Source organism: Hyaena hyaena, unplaced genomic scaffold (assembly GCF_003009895.1).
Source record: "Hyaena hyaena isolate Hyena2069 unplaced genomic scaffold, ASM300989v1 scaffold_731, whole genome shotgun sequence".
In the NCBI taxonomy this organism is placed as follows: Eukaryota; Metazoa; Chordata; class Mammalia; order Carnivora; family Hyaenidae; genus Hyaena; species Hyaena hyaena.
In genome coordinates, this window is record NW_024081360.1 from 787,346 (window position 1) to 805,683 (window position 18,338).

General features: G+C 39.6%; 1 protein-coding gene across 2 annotated transcripts; it reads left to right on the top strand.

Moving 5' to 3' along the window:
- The first annotated feature begins 4,762 nt into the window (after positions 1–4,762).
- Positions 4,763–17,176, top strand: LYG2 (lysozyme g2). Of its 2 annotated transcripts, XM_039217980.1 has the most exons (7): positions 4,763–4,997; positions 5,132–5,237; positions 5,722–5,789; positions 11,518–11,658; positions 12,428–12,624; positions 14,204–14,342; positions 15,917–17,176. In XM_039217980.1, exons 3-7 carry the CDS (start codon positions 5,747–5,749, stop codon positions 16,033–16,035), a joined length of 639 nt encoding a protein of 212 aa, XP_039073911.1. In that variant the 5' UTR covers positions 4,763–4,997; positions 5,132–5,237; positions 5,722–5,746; the 3' UTR covers positions 16,036–17,176. The 2 variants fall into 2 exon arrangements, with proteins under 2 accessions (XP_039073911.1, XP_039073910.1); XM_039217979.1 differs by lacking the exon at positions 4,763–4,997 and having other exon boundaries at positions 5,051–5,237.
- The last annotated feature ends 1,162 nt before the right edge of the window (positions 17,177–18,338 follow it).

Sequence of the window (18,338 nt, forward strand, 5' to 3'; positions counted from 1 at the left end):
TCCAGATGGCCAATAGGCACATGAAACAATGCTCAGCATCCCTCCTCATCAGGGAAATACAAATCAAAACCACACTGAGATACCATCTCATGCCAGTCAGAGTGGCTAAAATGAACAAATCAGGAGACTATAGATGCTGGTGAGGATGTGGAGAAACGGGCACCCTCCTGCACTGTTGGTGGGAATGTAAGCTGGTGCGACCCCTCTGGGAAGCAGTATGGAGGTTCCTCAAAAAATTAACAGTAGAACCCCCCTATGACCCAGCAATAGCACTGCTAGGAATTTACCCAAGGGATACAGAAATGCTGATGCATAGGAGCACATGTACCCCAATGTTCATAGCAGCACTCTCCACAATAGCCAAAACATGGAAAGAGCCTAAGTGTCCATCAACTGATGAATGGATCAAGAAGATGTGGTATATTTACACAATGGAATACTACATGGCAATGAGAAAGAATGAAATCTGGCCATGTGTAGCAACATGGATGGAACTAGAGGGTGTCATGCTGAGAGAAATAAGTCAGGCAGAGAAGGAGAGATACCATATGTTTGCATGCATAGGAGGATTAGGAGGAAGTTAGTGGAGGATGATGCGGGAGAAGAAGGGGAAAAATAGTTGGGGAGAGGGAGGGAGGCAAACCATGAAAGACTCTTGAATGCTGAGAACAAACTGAGGGCTGATGGGAGTGGGGGAGAGGGGAAGTGGGGAGATGGGCATGGAGGAGGGCACTTGTTGGGATGAGCACTGGGTGTTATATGGAAACCAACTTGCCAATAAACTATTTAAGAAAAAAACACCAACAACAAAATAAAAATAAAAATACATGGGTATTTTTAAAATACGTGGATTTTATTATAAAAATAATGACCTGTTGCAAAGGGGTGTGTGTGTGTGTATGTGTGTGTGTGTGTGTGCGTGTGTGTGTGATGTTTGTCCTCTGGTTTCTGTATCCTCTTGGCAGACTGACTCATTTCTCACTGGAAAAACAAGATTTCAGGCATTCAAAGCCCGGTTTAATTGTACCTAAAAATATATTACTTTAAGTTTCTGTCACTAATTAATACAACTCTGTTATCAGATTAACCTAGGGAGAGTAGGAAGGACATTGGAGTTAGGAAGTAGATAGGCAAGAGGAAGAAAAGTTGAAAAATTCTGTGGAATTGCCAGAGTATTTGAGTCTTGTCTTGGGCCTGAACATCACAGTGATAGGCATTGTGACAGGAATAATAATTCTCCCTGACTGTGGCCCCCACTTAGCCCCAAACTATGAGCAACGGTGATCAGAACATGGATCTGAGACTTGACAATTACAAAAAGAATCTTGATTTTTTTCAATGTATTATATTTTTCAGTCATTTACATTTTTGGGGCAATTTTGAGGCTATGACATATGCAAAGTTAAAACTTTCATTGGCCTTGCTCATATGTACTGTAATTCACCGAGCCTGACAGAGAAATCTGTAACTATGGCTGAGACTTACAAACAAGCAAGCGAGCAAGCAAACAAACACCACCTCTTTTTTACTGTCCTTGTCAGTGAAAATGGTTGATGATGAGGATCCTGAATTCAGTTCTGTGCCTATGTACGATAAAAGAATTCTACAATTTGCCAATTGCAAGATAGAGGAGAAAATTTATTTTGAAAGCCACCCTAAAACGCTGGATGATTTTCATGGCCTTTGTGATTTTGATGAAAGCTAAAATGAAGTCCAAGTTTTCCATGAACAACAGTACAAACTGTAATGTACTTTATCCACATTTAAGCCTCTCTGCTTGACCTCCCACAGTATTTCCTCTTCTGGATCCTGTAGATTGTTGGAGCCAGAAGAGAGCTTGCAGATCATCTGCTGTCATCCAGGTTTATAAATGGGAAAATGATGTCTAGACTGATGACCTGCCCGAGGGTTCTCAGCTGGTCAGAGGCAGATGTTAGGCTGCAAGCTGGATCTCTAGACTTCCAGGCCAGATCTCTTCCTACCACACCCTGCTTTGGTGGGACTGATGGAAAGCAAGTTGTTTTTGTGGAACCCACATACCTCTTGGCTTAAGGTATCTTTAGAGGTTAGGCATAACTGGAGTCTTCACCCACAAGGCCAGGAACCACAGATGTATTATTTGGCTACCAGAGGATACCAGAGAATTGCTATATTGAAAAGTCTTCGACATGGACAGCTGATTGGCAGGGGCAGGAGGTCAGGGAACTGGTCACAAAGTTCTATTTGTGTCGCAAGTAGACGTTTTGCATATAGATCATATTTTTATTTTGGAAGCACAGAGGTGCTGATGGAAGTTATAGCAGGCAACTGGTCCCCTCAAGCTCTTCTTGGCAGCATCAGTAGAACTCACATGCATAGTCACTGTTGTCACCCCTGGGAAGAGATGGGGAATCATTCAATAAATTACTTTTTTAAAAAAATATTTTTATTTATTTCTAGGAGAGAGAGAGAGAGAGCGTGAGCAGGGGAGGGTCAGAGAGAGAGGGAGTCACAGACTGACACAGGCTCCAGGCTCTGAGCTGGCAGTCAGCACAGAGCCCGACGCGGGGCCCGAACCCACGAACCGCGAGATCATGACCTAAGCAAAAGTCGGACGCTTAACCGACTAAGCCACCCAGGCGCCCCAATAAATTACTTTTTAAATATCAAAATTTATCCCCGATCTTTATACAATAGCACCCACACTTAACCATCACTGGGCTGTAGATTATAGTAGTTAAAATTTATACTTTAGAGCGCAACAAACTTGGGTGCAGACCTCAGCCATGCATCTTATTACTGTTGCACCAGGGCTACTACACAAGCTCAATGCATGTTATTGGTGGAAAAGATAAAAGTGACAAAGAGCCACTGTGGATTCAGTTGACTCACATTTGTATTTTAAAAGTACAACAGAGATCAGGGAGGGCAAGATGGTAGAGAAGTAGGGAGCTCCATAAAAATTACAACAGAATCTACAAATAACTGCAAAATATATACAGTCAGAATTACTTATTCAGACCACAGACAATGCTTTGAATTGAGTGATTTGAACATGTTGTAATTACTGTGTAGGGTCATTGATGCACAGTGCTAGCACCTTGGACATAGTGGAAGAGCATGGATTTTGGAATCTTACAGATCTGGACTCAAATCCCAGCTTTGTCATGTCCTGTTGTGTCATCTCTGACAAGCTGCTTAACTTCTCTGAGTCTCGGCTTCCTCATCTCTAAAATAAGGGATAATGCCTATCTTACAGAACTGTTGGAATATTGGATGACATAATGCACATAGAAACCTGATGTATGATGAGTGTCAAATAAATGTTTATTTGTATTCTCACAATTTGAGCAAAGCTTAATAACCCACATTAGTTTGAAAACATTTATTTAAATTACAGAAGGCCTGGGCATTAAGACCTTCATGCCTAGAAGGACTTATAACCCCACTATATGAAAATCAGGAGAAGAGTAAAATATGCTTCACATTTAACAGTACAGCACGTTCAGTGTTTTATTTTTAAATAAAAAATACTCATGCAGGCCTTGAGTACAATGTCAGTGTGATGTTGCCACTGTTAATGGTGATGGTTCATGTGTTCCTCAGGGCCATACTGGAGAAGCTGGACCCATGCAAAACCCCTTATTAAAGAGTGGCCCTGACTACAGCATCAGTGGTTGTGGTAGAGCTGTTTCCCATACCCTACCACAAGTGATTTTCATGAGAGTCAGGGCAGGAATCATCACTGATTCAGAACATCCCTGCCCTTTTGTTTTTGTTTTTGTTTTTTTGGAAGAGAAGACTGGAAGCCACTTAAAATGAAATCTATTCTACAGACAGGAAGGTAGTCAGGGCAGAAGTGAATGCAAGGAGATAGTGCAGAGATCAGCTTCATGGGGGCATGATCTCCTAGAAGTTGTGGTTTATTCATTGCCAGGGAGCCTGGCAAGTTGGTTGACTTAGGCCCTTCATCTTTCCCATATCCTGCTCAGGCTCTCTCACACCTGTCTTCAGCTGGTGGATTTATGGAAGGATTGTACATAGTCTGAGAAACTTCTCCCACATGTGGAAGGGACCCATATGAGATGTCCTCCCGTTTGGAAATAGTGCTTTGTCTATTTCAAGAATGTCTCTTCCATTTCCTTTTTTTTTTTTTTTTAATTTCTAGGAGAGATAGAAAGAGAGTGTGAGCAGGGGAGGGTCAGAGGGAGAGGGAGTCACAGACTGAAACAGGCTCCAGGCTCTGAGCTGGCAGTCAGCACAGAGCCCGACGCGGGGCTCGAACCCACGAACCGCGAGATCATGACCTAAGCAAAAGTCGGACGCTTAACCGACTAAGCCACCCAGGCGCCCCTCTTCCATTTCCTGTTCCCAGTGCTGCACAATGTGCTTTATCTCTTCCTTTGGACATAAATGTGAAGAAAGATACTCCATCCTTGAAAAAAAAAAGTTCATCCCTGGCCAAATCTTTTTTTCCCATTTCCTCAGATAGTTGGGGAAACCAGCACCCATGTTGCTACTCCCTGGCTTTGTACTGATCTCCCAGAGCAGGTAGCCAATCTTGGCTTTGTTTATCGGTGTAGAATTGGAGCAAGGAGCCCTGTGACATATTGGTATGTGGATCACGTGACAACGGAATGAGGAACAAAGACCAGGAGGCTCAGACTTCAGGCAAACAACCAATCCAGGAATGAGAGCTGCTAATATTTCTTGTTTGTTTATCTTTTTTATGCTAATTATCTCCTTCTTGTTCTCACATTTAGAAGCTGTTGACCTAGCTCAATTTTAGATACTGTCCACCAAATATATGCCTCCACTACAACTTGGGGGTTCATTAGATTAATTAATTAATAGTGGTTAATAAATGCTTTGAAATATTTTTATTAAAAGGGCCACCTAAGTCCAAAGTATTATTATAATCAGGTCTAATGAGGTCAGTGGTTTAAAGAGAGGGTTTTAAACCATATATAAACCTCCTCCAATGATCAGTGGTACAGAATGTAGATAAGAAGAGGCAGGTGAGTTTATGTGCTGGCGCTTAAAACCTCCCTCACACAGTGGCAGAGCCACACTGAAGTCTGCTTGGATTGAAGCCAGGTACTCATAGATCTACCAACTAATGGATTCTCAAATTGTTTAACCTGTCTTTTAGGACGAAGGCCACTGCTTTGTTAAAGCCTGGCGTGCAGGGTAGTGCTGAGGACGGGGAACCTTCCCATATTGAGAGGTGAGACTTCCTCTGCAAGTTCACAAACAAGGTAAGTGCTAGCCTTCTTGTGTCTTGTAGAGCACTTATGCTGTCTTTTGAATGAAACCAAGAATAGAGTTGATGGAGGAATGTAGGGAGCATAGCTACCCTATTCTGAGTCATGATCTCTAATGCTCCTCTCATGATTTCTTATGATTTTCTAAGGAGACTAGTACAAGAATGGGAACAAAATTATAATGTGAGTAAGTTTGGAAGTTTGGAGATGGAATGAGTGTGTGTGTGTGTGTGTGTAACATACATAAGATATCCATAGGGCCATGTCAATATGAAGTTGGATTAAAAAGAGTTGGGAGATTATAAGGCAAGAGAGTGATTCAATGAACCATAAAACCAAGCCTATGAGAATAATATCTTGGAACTGGCAAAAAGGTATTATATTAGAAATGACTCTAAACTTTTAAAATCAAAACAAATTTCCTTTAGGAAACTTTCAAGTTTTAAAATTAACGAGTTTCTCTTTCAAATCATAACAGGTGCTGTAGGATAAGATTCACCACCATGCTATCCTCTATCCTCTTTTGGGGACTTGTTGCTCTCATTGGTAAGCCATTGATTGACATTTGGTATTGTTTGCAGGCTGTCCACAAATATTTGTAGACAGTCATGAATCAGAAAAAGCAATGATTACATGTAATGGAGGGATAGGCTCTCTAATCAGACTGGCCATCAATCAACTGCTTATATCTATTATTAAGAGTGTATTCTACTTGCCAGGCAGGTGAAGGTGATATCAGTGAGAATTTATGGACAGTGCCTTGGGAGGCAAGACATATGAAGATAAAATTATCAATACCAGGCAGTAAATAAGAGTTAAATGAATATAGACAGAAAAGACACTAGTCTGAGAGGAGTTTAGGATGAAAAGTTCACATCTAGTCAGGATGTTGATACCAAAAGGCTTTCTGAAGGGATGTGATACTTGAAGAATGTTTTGTGTTTTGATAAGAGAAGAAAGGAGGCACTGGATGGGTAGAATGCCTTTAGTATAGAAAGGCAGAAATGCATGGCAAGTATTTGGGGTGCAATAAACAGGTCAATGTGATCAGAATAGAAGTAAGGATTTCTGAAGGGAAGGCTAAAAATGTAGGCTGGTGAAATGGTGAGGGACTTTGAATAAGAAAAAAATTGAAACTTTGGCTTAAGAAAAATGAAAAGACATTGTAAACAATGTTCAAGTTTTCTTTATGAATAGAGTGAAGATTGAGAAGAAAGTATTTCTAAAATGTTTAATTCTAAATTTGAAAAAGTGAGGCAACAGAAAAATGACAATTTCCAAATATGCATATGGTCAAAGGTAGGGGAACATAGTTTAGAATTTTTATTCCTTCTTTAATTCCCAGGTGACAGCAGAGTTATATAGCCAGTAGCCTAATTACAAGCTACTATACTAGCTATGTTTAACTGAAAGGTGACTATAATTAAGAAAGAACTGTGTGTTTATGATGTCAACACAAGTAGTTTAAGTCCATGGTCACATTCTAATTCCCTTAAGTCAAACTTCGGTATAAATGAATCTGTTGGGAATCCTGGTTAAAGTGGAGATTCTTTGATCTCAAACCTAAAAACTGGCTCAATAGACCTAGTGTGAGGAGGCCACAGATATGCATTTTTCATAGGCATCCATACATCCATCCGTGCATTCATTCAGAAATATTTATTGAATGTCCACTTTATGTCAGGTATTGTTCTAGGTGCTGAGGAAGATATAGCAGAAAAAAAATGTTCCAGAGAGAGGAACAGGAAAAAAAAAAAAATAGGAATAAATAAAAGAAGAAAGGAAGGAAGAGATGTCAGATGGTGATAGGTAAATAAAATAATATATAAATAAATTAAATTAAATAACGCAAGGTAATGAAAGACAAGGAATGAGGCATTAGTATGTTGCATTTTTAATATAAGTAGGAAAAAAGTCTCTTTAATAAGGTAATTTTTAAAAGTTTGTTGTAGAATGTTTCTATAGATATAAAATGGGGAAGGGAATAGCATAATTAACTCCCACGTGCTCATAATTAACTCCCATCAACACTTTGCTATTCCTATTTTGTATATCCTCATCTCTGTATTTTTTGTTTGTATTTTTTTTTTTTTTTGGTGATGGGGAGGTTGAAATATTTTAAAGCAACCAAAACATCAAAATATTTCACCTGTAAATGTTTTAGAGTATGTGTCTATTATGTATAAGAGCCAGTTCTGTCACAAGAAGATGTTCTTGGGTCACCTTAAGCATTTCCTCCCCCAGACCAGGAATGAGCCTTTTTTCTGAGGAGCACTGGTTTCTTTGAGTGGGGAAATAGTATTTAGAGACCACAATATGGGTACCAGCGGTGCTCCATTGCTATGGGGCTGTTATTCCAGGTCTTTTCAGTGGAGAGAACTTAGAAAGTACATATTTTTTTAAAACAGAAAAATAGTTATACATTCATACTGATATTTCACATTTATACTTGTGAATATAAAGGATTTACTTAAAATCTTGTTTCCGAGTAACATTAACATGTTTACTTATTTACATATAATCATTTCAAAGTAACTATTATATTTACATATAATCATTTCAAAATAACTATTACCAACCCACAATGATCCTGTGAATATAGTTTAAGATTTTCTTATGATTCTTTATGTTCATAGGATGTATTCCACTAGTTGTATATACTTACACAGACTTGTTTTTAAGTCACTTGAAGTAAGCATTCTCTATGTGTTAATTAAAATTTCAATTTGATAATAAAGTTAGGTTTATTTGTCTTTCACTTTTTAGGATTTTTTTCTATTTGATTTAATTTTTTAAATCATGGAAACATTTACATGGCTCAAAAATAAAAACTATTAAAAAAGTACATTTACAGAAATCTAACCTCTATTCTTGTCCCCTTTACCACTTCTTACCTTCCCCCATAACTAACAATTTTATTAGTTTTTGGTTCATCTTTGTGTTGTTTCTTTTGAATATATAAGGAAATCACACACATACACACACACACAAAATCATATTTTTCCCTTTTTCAAACAAAGAGTACAATTCTATAAATACTATTCTGCACCTGGAGATAATGTTATAGAATGATATAGAGTTCTTCCTCTTTCCTCTTTTCAGTTGCATAGTAATCTGTTGTGTGGAGGTGGCTTGGCTTATTCAGTCCCTACATTAATGACACTTGCATTGTTCACAGACCTTTGCTGTTATAAAGTGCTGAAACAACAGCCTATTGCAAAATCCCCTTCCACAGCAATGTATAAGATTGCGTATTGCCCCATAGCCTCGTTGTCAGAGTACATTGTCAAACTTTTAGATTAAATTGGTAAAGAAATGTAGTGTTTCAGTGATGTTTTAATATGGCATTCTCTCTTGAGTGTGGTTGAGTGCCTTTTTATACATATAAGGATTTTATCTTTTTTTGTTTATTCTTATCTTTTGCTGATAAGGTGTTATTTGAACAGAGTCCTAAAGGGCAGCAAAGCAGCAAATCATGTAGATACCTAGAAAATAGCATTCTAGGCTAAATATTTTGCAACATTTTCTGTAAACATAAAGGCCTTGAGGCAGGACCCTGCCTGCAAGTTGAAGGATAATCAGGGAGAAGAATGTAATTGGAGAAGAGTGCGGGAAGGGAAGGAGAAGTTGAAAAGTGAGCAGAGGCAAGATCAGGTAGGGCGTGGAGGCCACAACTGAATGATTGGAAAGCCATCGGAAGGTTAAGAGAGAAGACCAATAGGATCCCAGGCATGTTTCCATAGACTACTCTGACTGCTGGGGATTAGGCTGCAAGAGTGGAAGAGGGAGGTCAGTTAGGAGGCTATTACAATAATTAAGATGAGCAATGGGGTGGTTTGGACCCTGGTGGTGGTAGCAGAGGCAGTGAGAAGTGGTCAGATTCTGGATATATGTTGTCAGTTTGCACCCTCTCTCACGGCTTCCATGCCTCTATCTTACATATGATCTATGTCATGGAAATCTATTCATTCATTCGTGTATATTTCCTACACATATTGCAGGCACAAGGTATACTGAGGGCCATGGGAGTGCCAGTGTGATGGTTCCTGCTGTTTGCAGGAACACATCCACTCTGCTTTGAGAAGCTTAATGGCTTTGCTTGTTTCTGCTGCTTTTACTATCTAAATAGGCTTTCTTAGTATTCTGAGTTTACTTGATAGTTTCACTGTCTGACTTCCTCGTGCATTTGCAAAACTCTTTTTTTTTTTTTGCCTGTTTCTTGATGGGAGAGAGTAGATTGTGCCTGTATTTTTATTTGTTTTGATGAGTTTTGCTTTTTATTTTATTTTTTAATTTTTAAAAAAATTGTTATTTGAGAGAGAGAGAGAGAGACAGAGCATGAGCAGAGCAGAGGCAGAGAGAGAGGGAGACACAGAATCTGAAGCAGACTCCAGGCTCTGAGTTGTCATGGAGCCCAATGCAGGGGCTCAAACTCACTAACCTGGAGATCACATGACCTGAGCTGAAGTCGGATGCTCAACACACTGAGCCACCCAGGAGCCCTAAGTTTTGCTTTTTTAAAAAGTTAATCTTTAGAGTTGCTTTGTTTTCCTTTTAAAATAAATATTTATAAGAAAGAGTTCCTTTGTGTCCCTAATTCTAAGAGAGTCTCTTCATACTGTGAACTTAGTCAGAACTAGACCTATGGTGAATGGTCCTATTTAAAAACACCATATACAGGGGCGCCTGGGTGGCTTAGTCGGTTAAGCGTCCACTTTCGCTTAGGTCATGATCTCGCGGTTCGTGGGTTCGAGCCCCGTGTCAGGCTCTGTGCTGACTGCCAGCTCAGAGCCTGGAGCCTATTTCAGAGTCTGTGTCTCCCTCTCTCTCTGACCCTCCCCTGCTCATGCTGTCTCTCTCTCTCTCCTAGAAATAAATAAAAATATTTTTAAAAAAATTTAAAAAAAATAAAAACACCATATACAACACTAAATGAAACAACATAGTTGGTTTTTTTAAATTAATTTATTTATTTTTGAGAGAGCGAGAGACAGGGAAGGAGCTAGAGCAAGCAGGTGAAGGGCACAGAGAGAGAGGGAGAGAGAGAGGAGAGAGAATTCCCAAGAAGGCTCTGAGGTGTCAGGAGAGAGCCTCACGTCGGGCTTGAACTCACAAACTGTGAGATCATGACCTGAACTGAAATAAGGAGTTGAACGCTTAACTGATTGAGCCACCCAGTTGCCCCAACATAGTTTTTTAACATCAAGGGTTTTAACAAACATAATTTCTTATAACAAATATATGTAGTCTTAAGATATAAGTCAACAATCCTAGGAACTATTAGAACAAGCTTTTCAACTTACAGAAAAGCTCTTTATCTCTTTTAGCAAATAGACTTGAACAGAAAGTCACTTCATAATGACAAAATAAAAAATAAGAATGAATTTAACTTAAAGTTTTATGGTAAGTTAAATTTTATTTCCAATTTTACTAATTATACTTAGAAACTCAACTTTACAGAAACAGATATAAAATGGATATTTTAAGTTAAAGGCACCCTTCCTTTCTATCTTATATGGTATTTTTACCCTTCTTTCTTGTATTCTTAAACAAAGGCAATTGTTAATACAGATGCTTACATCCCAGAAGTATTTGTGTCAGAAGTGTATTAAATTTCTCTCAAAGTTCCTGCTTAAAACTCTAGCGGCAATTTTATTTATTTATTTAAAAATTTTTTAATGTTCATTTATTTTTGAGAGAGAGAGAGAGTGTGAGTGAGGGAGGGGCAGAGAGAGAGGGAGACACAGAAGTCAAAGCAGGCTCCAGGCTCTGAGCTGTCAGTGCAGAGCCCAAAGTGGGGGCTCAAACTCACAAACTGTAAGATCATGACCTGAGCTGAAGTTGGATACTTAACCAACTAAGCCACCCAGACACCCCTCTAGTCGCTATTTCAATTCTGATCAAGATTATAGCAAATGTTTTTGAGGCCTACAAAAATTTGATTTTCATAATACTTTCTACAATATTTAGGATTAAGTGCTTTATTAAAATTTTTGTGGGAGACACCTGGCTGGCTCAGTCGCTAGAGCATGCAACTCTTGATCTCCGGATCATGTTGGGTGTGAAGACTACTTTAAAAAAATTTTTTTAAGGTTGAAGTAAAGTGGGAAGGAGAAATCTTCTATTCTCTTTTGTCTAATGAGCCATCCTAAGGGTCTTGGGAGGGACTTGGGGAGGAGTAAATCTATGGCTTCGCCTTTGGTTTAGTAATGCACATTATAGCAACTAGAGTCATATTTCTCACAGGCTTCATGTGAATTATTCTGTTCCACAGGCACTTCTAGGGGCTCATACCCTTTCACTCAATCAATGAGCCCTCACCTGCATCCCCGCCTGTACCATGGCTGCTATGGTGACATCATGACCATGGAGACCTCTGGTGCTTCTTGTGATATAACCAGGCTGATTAACTGTGGTGAGTGAAAAAGCAAAGCAAACATTTGGCTTCCCCCTAATTATCATTTTCAGATTCACTTTTAGGAAGTAGCTTAATTTTAAAAAGGTATAATCACTGTTACAGCAATAATATCAAATTAAAAATTAGAAGAAAGCAGAATCCTGACCAGCCTAACAAACTGTTTCTTTTCATTTTCCCACTATTCTTTCCAAACCTTATCCAAATGAGTTTATTTCTATGTATTGAAATGATTGCTTACATAAAATATTAAATTCTGGCTTTGTTTTTTGGTTTGTTGTTGGTTTTACACTTCATGTTACAGCATGAGCATTTTAAGCAAGTCTCTCGCTCTTTGTACATCTTCTGAGAATCTTGTTCCAAAGTCTTCTTCATGTTATCCCAGTATTAGAAAGTCAGCACTGGAAGCAACAATAAGATCAATCTAATCCTACCTCCCCAATTTATAGATCTGAAAACTGAGGCTCAGCAAGAAGAGACTTCCCAAGGGTCTGGAACTAGGTAGTGGGAGAACCAGACTCAAATTTAGGTTGGCTGAGTCCTAGTTCAAGAGACTTCCCAATGCACCAATGTGGCAGGTAGCAGAAGATCAAGAAAGAGAGCAGAAGTGGTATCTGCTTGGGGTTGTGGACCTTTCAAGGTTTATGCAATTAGAGATTGGAAAATGTCCTAGCACAGTCGCAAGATGTGGTCAGGCGCTGTGACTAACTTACTACACTTTGAAAGAGGGTTTTCTTCTGGAGTAACAGTTTATTTTCTATTGACTTAGGGATCCGTGGTTCTGAAATGTTTGCTGAGATGGATTTGAGGGCCTTAAAGCCTTACCAGGTTCTGATCAAAGAAGTTGGGCTGAGGCATTGTGTGGACCCTGCTCTCATTGCAGCCATCATCTCCAGAGAAAGCCATGGTGGAGCCGTCCTGCAAGACGGCTGGGACCACACAGGACTTAGATTTGGCTTGATGCAGGTACTTGGCAAGGAACTTTCAGTCAGTCCCACTTCATCCTTCTTTATGGAGGCGCAACCCAAACTGGATATTTATTTGCAGTACTTCCAGGCTTCAAAACACCTTGGTACTTCAGCATTATTTTTACTTCGGTATTTCTCTAACATGTCTTTGGTTATTTCATTCAAGATTTATCAGTTATTGGTTGTCTCCAGTAAAAGTATTTAATGAGTTTTAAAATTACAATTTGTAATTAATAACATAAAATACACTTAATTGAGAAAATCTTATAAAGGACATTATTAAAAGTGTCCATTGGGGTTCATAAAGTAGTAAATTTCATCCATGTAGATCAAAACACTATAATTAAGTTCTATTTGAACCAACTTGTTTTTTTTTTTTTTTAAAGCAAATTGGTGGAAGGCAATCCAAACTATCTGAATGTTTGTTTCCAGTCTGTATTTTTTTTTAAATATAGTTTATTGTCAAGTTGGTTTCCATATAACACTCAGGTCTCATCCCAACAAGTGCCCTCCTCAATGCCCATCACCCAATCTCTCTCTCCCCCACCCCCATCAACCCTTAGTTTGTTCTCAGTGTTTAAGAGTCTCTTATGGTTTGACTCCCTCCCTTTCTGTAACTGTTTATTACCCCTTCCCCTCCCCCATGGTCCTCTGTTAAGTTTCTCCTGAGATACATATGAGTGAAAACATATGGTATCTGTCTTTCTCTGAATGGCTTATTTCACTTGGCATAATACCCTTGAGTTCCAACCACATTGCTACAAGTGGCCAGATTTCATTCTTTCTCATTGCCATGTAGTATTCCATTGTATATATTAACCACATCCTCTTGATCCATTCGTCAGTTGATGGACATTTAGGCTGTTTCCATGAATTGGCTATTGTTGAAAGTGCTGCTATGAACATTGGGGTACATGTGCCCCTACGCATCAGCATTCCTATATCCCTTGGGTAAATTCCTAGCAGTGCTATTGCTGGGTCATAGGGGAGTTCTATTGTTAATTTTTTGAGGAACCTCCGCACTGTTTTCCAGAGGGGCTGCACCAGTTTGCATTCCCACCAACAGTGCAAGAGGGTGCCTGTTTCTCCACATCCTTGCCAACACTTCTTATTTCTTGTATTTTTTATTTTAGTCATTCTGACAGGTGTGAGGTGATATCTCATTGTAGTTTGATTTTAGCCACTCTGACTGGTGTGAGGTTTGTATTTCTTCCAGTCTCTAATTTTCTGTAGAAACCCAGACTTTTAGCTGTCCCAGTTAGAAACAAATTTTTATTTTTGACTGCAAATATCTAGACATTGAGTGCTAATTACTTGTTTTGAAACAACTTTTTCATATATTTATTTCTATTTGAGAGCTCAATTAACATTATGCCACATTAACATCTCCTAAATCATACTTTGTTTCTCTGACTCTCTTTTCTGTGAGAGAAAGGACTATAGAATTGATCCTGTGGAGATAAATTAAGGGGGTTGAGACCACTGTCTGTGTACTTGAACACAGGAAGAAAAATCAGGAATAGCAGAAAAATGTGTTGCTTCATCTAGATGCTGACGTTATTATCTGATTTTCCTAGCTTGATAAAAAAATTCATCACCCTGTTGGTACCTGGGACAGCAAAGAACACCTATTGCAGGCTGTTGGGATTCTAACCGACAAAATTAAGGCAATCCAGAAAAAATTCCCCACATGGAGTGTGGCTCAGCATCTCAAAGGTAGGCCATATAATGTGTAGCTTTGTTAAAAAGAGCAGTGAGTGATACCCCTGAAGACCAGATGTGCCCTAGGCGTCCCTGGGAGTATTCCCATGGGGTCGACAGTGGGCATGGGAGGAGCTGCCAGAATACTGCACTAGTTTTCTCTGAACCACTGAGTTACTTTGAGTGGACTTCCTTCCCAACTTCCATTTCCCCTTCTGCCAGGTGTTGGCATTCTCATTACCTCTCTCATTGGTTACTGGGCCACTGAGTGATGCCTTGAGAATTAACGCCATAGTTTAAAAGAATATGTTTACATTCCCCTGATAGTTTTTTTTCTTGATGAAAGAAACTATTAACCTCTTTATGAATTGTTCAAATAAACTTTTACTCTGTGAGCATTCTCAGTGACATCAGGGCTTTAGGTACCATGACATGTCCAAGTGGAGATTTCTGCTTGGCTGATCACAGATCTCAAGTTCAGCATCTTCCAGACTGAATTAAGTCACTAGCTTCTCACCATAAACTTGCTCTTTCTTCTGCATTTTCTGTCTCTGAAAAAGGTGTCAAAATATGTCTAGTCATCCCAGTCAGAAAAACAGATTGTTTTCTTAGGTTCTCTGGTTCTTTCTGTCTTCACACCCAACCACACCAAGTCCTATTAAGTCTATCTCCTATAAATTTATGGTATGCATATACGTCTCTCCTCCCACACTTTAACATCCTCACTTTACTTTTTAAATTTTTTTTTCTGAGGGAGAGAGACTGCGTGAGAAGGGGAGGGTCAGAGAGAAAGGGAGACACAGAATCCAAAACAGGATCCAGGCTCTGAGCTAGCTGTCAGCACAGAACCTGATGAGGGGCTCAAACCCATAAACCATAAGATTATGACCTGAGCCGAAGTCGGCTGCCCAACTGACTGAGCCACCCAGGTGCCCCCATCCTCACTTTAGAATAAACAATTTGTTTTTTCTATTTCAAGGTCCTTGAAGTCAGGGATCAGGACTAGGGAGCTTTTTCTCTATACATCAGAGCAGAGCACAATTATGTTAAACACATAAGGAACTTTTGAAGATCAAAATTCTTGGGTAAAATACACCTAAATATACACATATCCCTACAGAGAAATGATTACATCTTGGGTACCGTTGTGCACCCTGAACGCAGTGTGGCACCCATCCTGGTACACAGCAGGTGCTTAAAAACATTTATTGAATGTCTAAAAAAGTGAGTGAATAAGTAATTTTTTTAAATGAGTAAGTTATTTAATGATTGAGAGAATGTTATAAGCATTCTCAGACTGATTTTCTGGGATCTCCTTTTGCCAGGCCTGGACTGTATAAGAAGCAAATATGACTTTTGTAGCAAGAAATACAAAAGCCTTCAAAAGGAGAGAGAAGGAAAGCAATCTGGAATTCTCCCAGAGATTCTTGGGGTAGTTGATTCTTTGGGGAAGGAAGGAAAGGGGAAGGAGGGTCTGGGACTGTGTGCTTTGAAAGATTTGCCTAGGGGGGCTTACATCCTGGGAATGCTCAAAGCTGATTTCCACTGAAAGTTTTAATGTTTCAATATGAATCTCTGTTTCATTTCAGGTGGTCTCTCGGCTTTTAAGTCAGGAATAGATGCTGTTGCAACTCCAGTGGACATAGACAATGACTTGGTCAATGATCTTCTCGCCCGAGCTAAATTCTATAAAAGACATGGCTTCTAGGCAAAGCTCTATGGGTGGGCTGGGCTGGCAGATGGTCAGGTGGCCCTTCTTTGAGAGTTTGATATAGATGCATTATACTCAACACTGGCAAAGAAATAGCTGCAATTATGACAGAAAATTCATTTCTCAGTTTCCTTAATGCAAATAAGCATTAAAAAAAGGAAACCCACCCAGTTTATAGTATGGTTCCCATGAAATGCACATAGACCTATGCATAATTATTTTGTTGTAGGTGTGAATATCATGGTAACTGACACATATTCCAGTGAGGCCTTATTTTATCCCATGATTTCAATGGGATAAACTGACCCCTTGTTTTACTGAAATTGCTAACAAGAGAGCCTGACCTGAGCTTTTGCCTTTTTCCAAGCATCTATCTGAGCCACTAGGGCTTTGATTGTGAGATATGCCTACTCATAAGCCAGTTAGCCTGTGGGACAATGGAGAAGCTAGAGATGGAATTCTGGCTTCACAAGTAACTGAGAGCTGACTGTGGTAAAGCTGATCTTCTGAAAGTGATATACACCACATCCCTGGCTCACATCAAGCTTCTGTGTCTTCTTCCTCTTGTTTGCTGAAGATCCAGGGACTGGCTTCTATTTTCAGTAACTGCTGCCACACACTTGTTGAAGAAGTCTACTTCCCACAAAACATGGCTGAAGATAAGCGTATAGGACCTGACTGAGTTATGGTTCTTTAGTTGTAAGCAAAAGTAACCAATTTTGGAAAATTTAAGGAATAAGTGGCCATTATGAGAAGGCCATCAAAAGGCTCCCAGAAACAACAAAGTCAAGGACATGAAGAGAAACCAGGCAACTCTGGGCAGGAGGAACTGGTTGACCTTAGTTGATAGCATTCCCATTGCATGACTGAATTAGCACTCTCCCTACATAAATAGACTCTGGAGGCTTTCTCTCCCATCCTTTCATCATTTTGTTTCACTTTCATGGTCCCAGGAGAGAGACTCTGATGGGCTTATCTTGGGACATCTACATACCTATGCCTTGGCTACTTTGCTCTTTGGTCTTGCCCAGACAACCCAATTGATGGAAAAGAGACAGTTCTCTAGAACAAAACTTGGTGCAGTTTGTGGCTTTCTTTCCACACTCAGGAGAGGACACAAATAAAACATAAAGCCCTGTTGGAGTCTCAAAGTCCCTGACAACATGGCTCCTGTTTGGCCATTATCTTCTTTTGGGAATATTTGATAAAAGGTTTTACTCATTACTTCTCTTTCTGAGGAGGAATAAAAATTAAACCCATCTACCTCTGAGTTCCTCTGGAGAAAGCCAAGTAAACTATTCTCTGCTCAACAACCTCTCAACTCAGTCTAAAGATTTGACCAAGGCAGAACTGGGACTCTGTTTCACAGAGAAGAGACAATGGTCAGCTAGCATGGCAGCCCTGCAGCATACAGTCCAATATCTTTTATGAGTGGTGGAGGACCATACTGTACCAGTTGTTAAATATTTTGATTATCATCCCTATATGTGGGCAATCCAGAATGTTCTTTAGATGTTCCCTTTACTCAAAAATGATTTCTTCTGGGCTTTCCCCCCACAAGCATGTATGCCACCTAATTGCCAGCCCCGTCAATGTTACTACTAAGAAATAAAGTACATCTAGGTGAGATAATTTCCAAGTAATTTGAAAAATAAGAAACAGTATGCTGACTTAGATTCTGAATTGATTCCCCCAGTATTCTCTTTATGACTGGGACACCAAGGGATGTTCTATAGGAGAGTCCATATTTAAGGTGTCTTAGTTGGGTTCCCACCTGAGATGAAGGATTCAAGTCCAGCTAGCTTATCTGAGAGGTACAGGGAGTACTGGTATGAAGTGGCTTGGTGATACAAGGAAGGGAAAAAAGCCAGTAAAATCTGTGTCATCAAGCCAGTTACCATGGTGGGCACTGGGACTCAATCTTCCAAGCACACCTCAAGGACTGTACAACACATAGCTCAGAATTATTCTACTCAAAGAACAAGGAGCTGAGGTGTTTATACATCAATCTTTGAGAGCCATTGATTGAGGGATTTTTCTGTTGGGGGCCAGTGGAGGGCATGTTAATTCTTTGCTCCTCTGGTCTGCCATGCAAGTAAGCAGCACACTTTTTTGCAGTTCCAAGAAAAAGAGATTGCAGGCATAGAGATGCAGATACTGGCAGATGGAAATCATCTGAGAATCCTGAAGTGTCTAGGGTTATGGGAAGGGCACTGGAGGCATCTGTTTCACAAAGGTTAGAAATATGTGGAGGTTAAAAAAAATCCCTCCAACACTGTTTCCCTCCATGAACTAACAAC